Below are 826 nucleotides of genomic sequence, written 5' to 3' on the forward strand. Positions count from 1 at the left end.
ACTGGGTGGTGGCGGTGAGGGAGGCGGGATCGGCGGAGGCGGCGACGGTGGCGGCGGCGAGGGTGGCGGTGAAGAGGTGGCGGCGGCGAGGGCGGCGGGGGCGATGGCGGTGGAGGCGACGGAGGAGGGCTCGGTGGCGGCGGCGACGGCGGTGGTGGCGACGGGGGTGGTGGACTGGGTGGTGGCGGTGAGGGTGGCGGGCTCGGCGGAGGCGGCGAAGGCAGCGGCGGCGAGGGTGGCGGTGGCGAGGGTGGCGGCGGAGAGGGTGGCGGCGACGGCGACGGCGGTGACGGCGGTGGAGGGCTCGGCGGCGGCGGCGGCGGCGGCGGCGGCGAAGGTGGAGGCGACGGCGGCGGCGGTGACGGCGGCGGCGGAGAGGGAGGCGGGGGGCTCGGCGACGGTGGACTTGGAGGCAGCGGGCTCGGAGGCGGTGGGCTCGGCGGCGGAGGCGAAGGAGGCGGCGGTGATGGCGGCGGCGGCGATGGCGGCGGCGACGGTGGAAGAGGCAACGACGGTGGCGGCGACGGCGGCGGCGGGGAAGGCGGCGGAGGAGAGGGTGGCGGAGGGCTCGGTGGAGGCGGCGACGGCGGTGGCGGCGATGGCGGAGGTGGCGAGGGTGGCGGTGGAGAGGGCGGCGGCGGCGAGGGAGGCGGGGCTGGTAGAGGCGGCGCGGATTGAGGCAAAGGTGGTGGCGGCGCGGGTGGCGGCGGCGAGGGTGGCGGTGGCGAGGGCGGCGGAGGTGAGGGCGGCGGCGAGGGCGGCGGCGGCGACGGCCAGGGCGGCGAGGGCGGCGGCGGCGAGGGCGGCGGTGAAGAGGGCGGCGGCG

At 81.1% G+C, this 826-nt stretch overlaps 1 protein-coding gene across 1 annotated transcript in view; it reads left to right on the forward strand.

Moving 5' to 3' along the window:
* Nucleotides 1–103: 103 nt before the first annotated feature.
* Nucleotides 104–826, forward strand: part of EMIHUDRAFT_113716 (hypothetical protein) — a gene marked incomplete at both ends in the record, with an annotated part of 5,547 nt that continues 4,824 nt past the window's right edge. The window contains one exon of the mRNA XM_005781965.1: nucleotides 104–430. Within this exon, the coding sequence (XP_005782022.1) occupies nucleotides 104–430 (327 nt within the window). The remainder of the gene's footprint in view (nucleotides 431–826) is intronic.

The sequence above is a fragment of the Emiliania huxleyi genome (assembly GCF_000372725.1).
Source record: "Emiliania huxleyi CCMP1516 chromosome Unknown EMIHUscaffold_197, whole genome shotgun sequence".
NCBI classification, from domain to species: domain Eukaryota; phylum Haptophyta; order Isochrysidales; family Noelaerhabdaceae; genus Emiliania; species Emiliania huxleyi.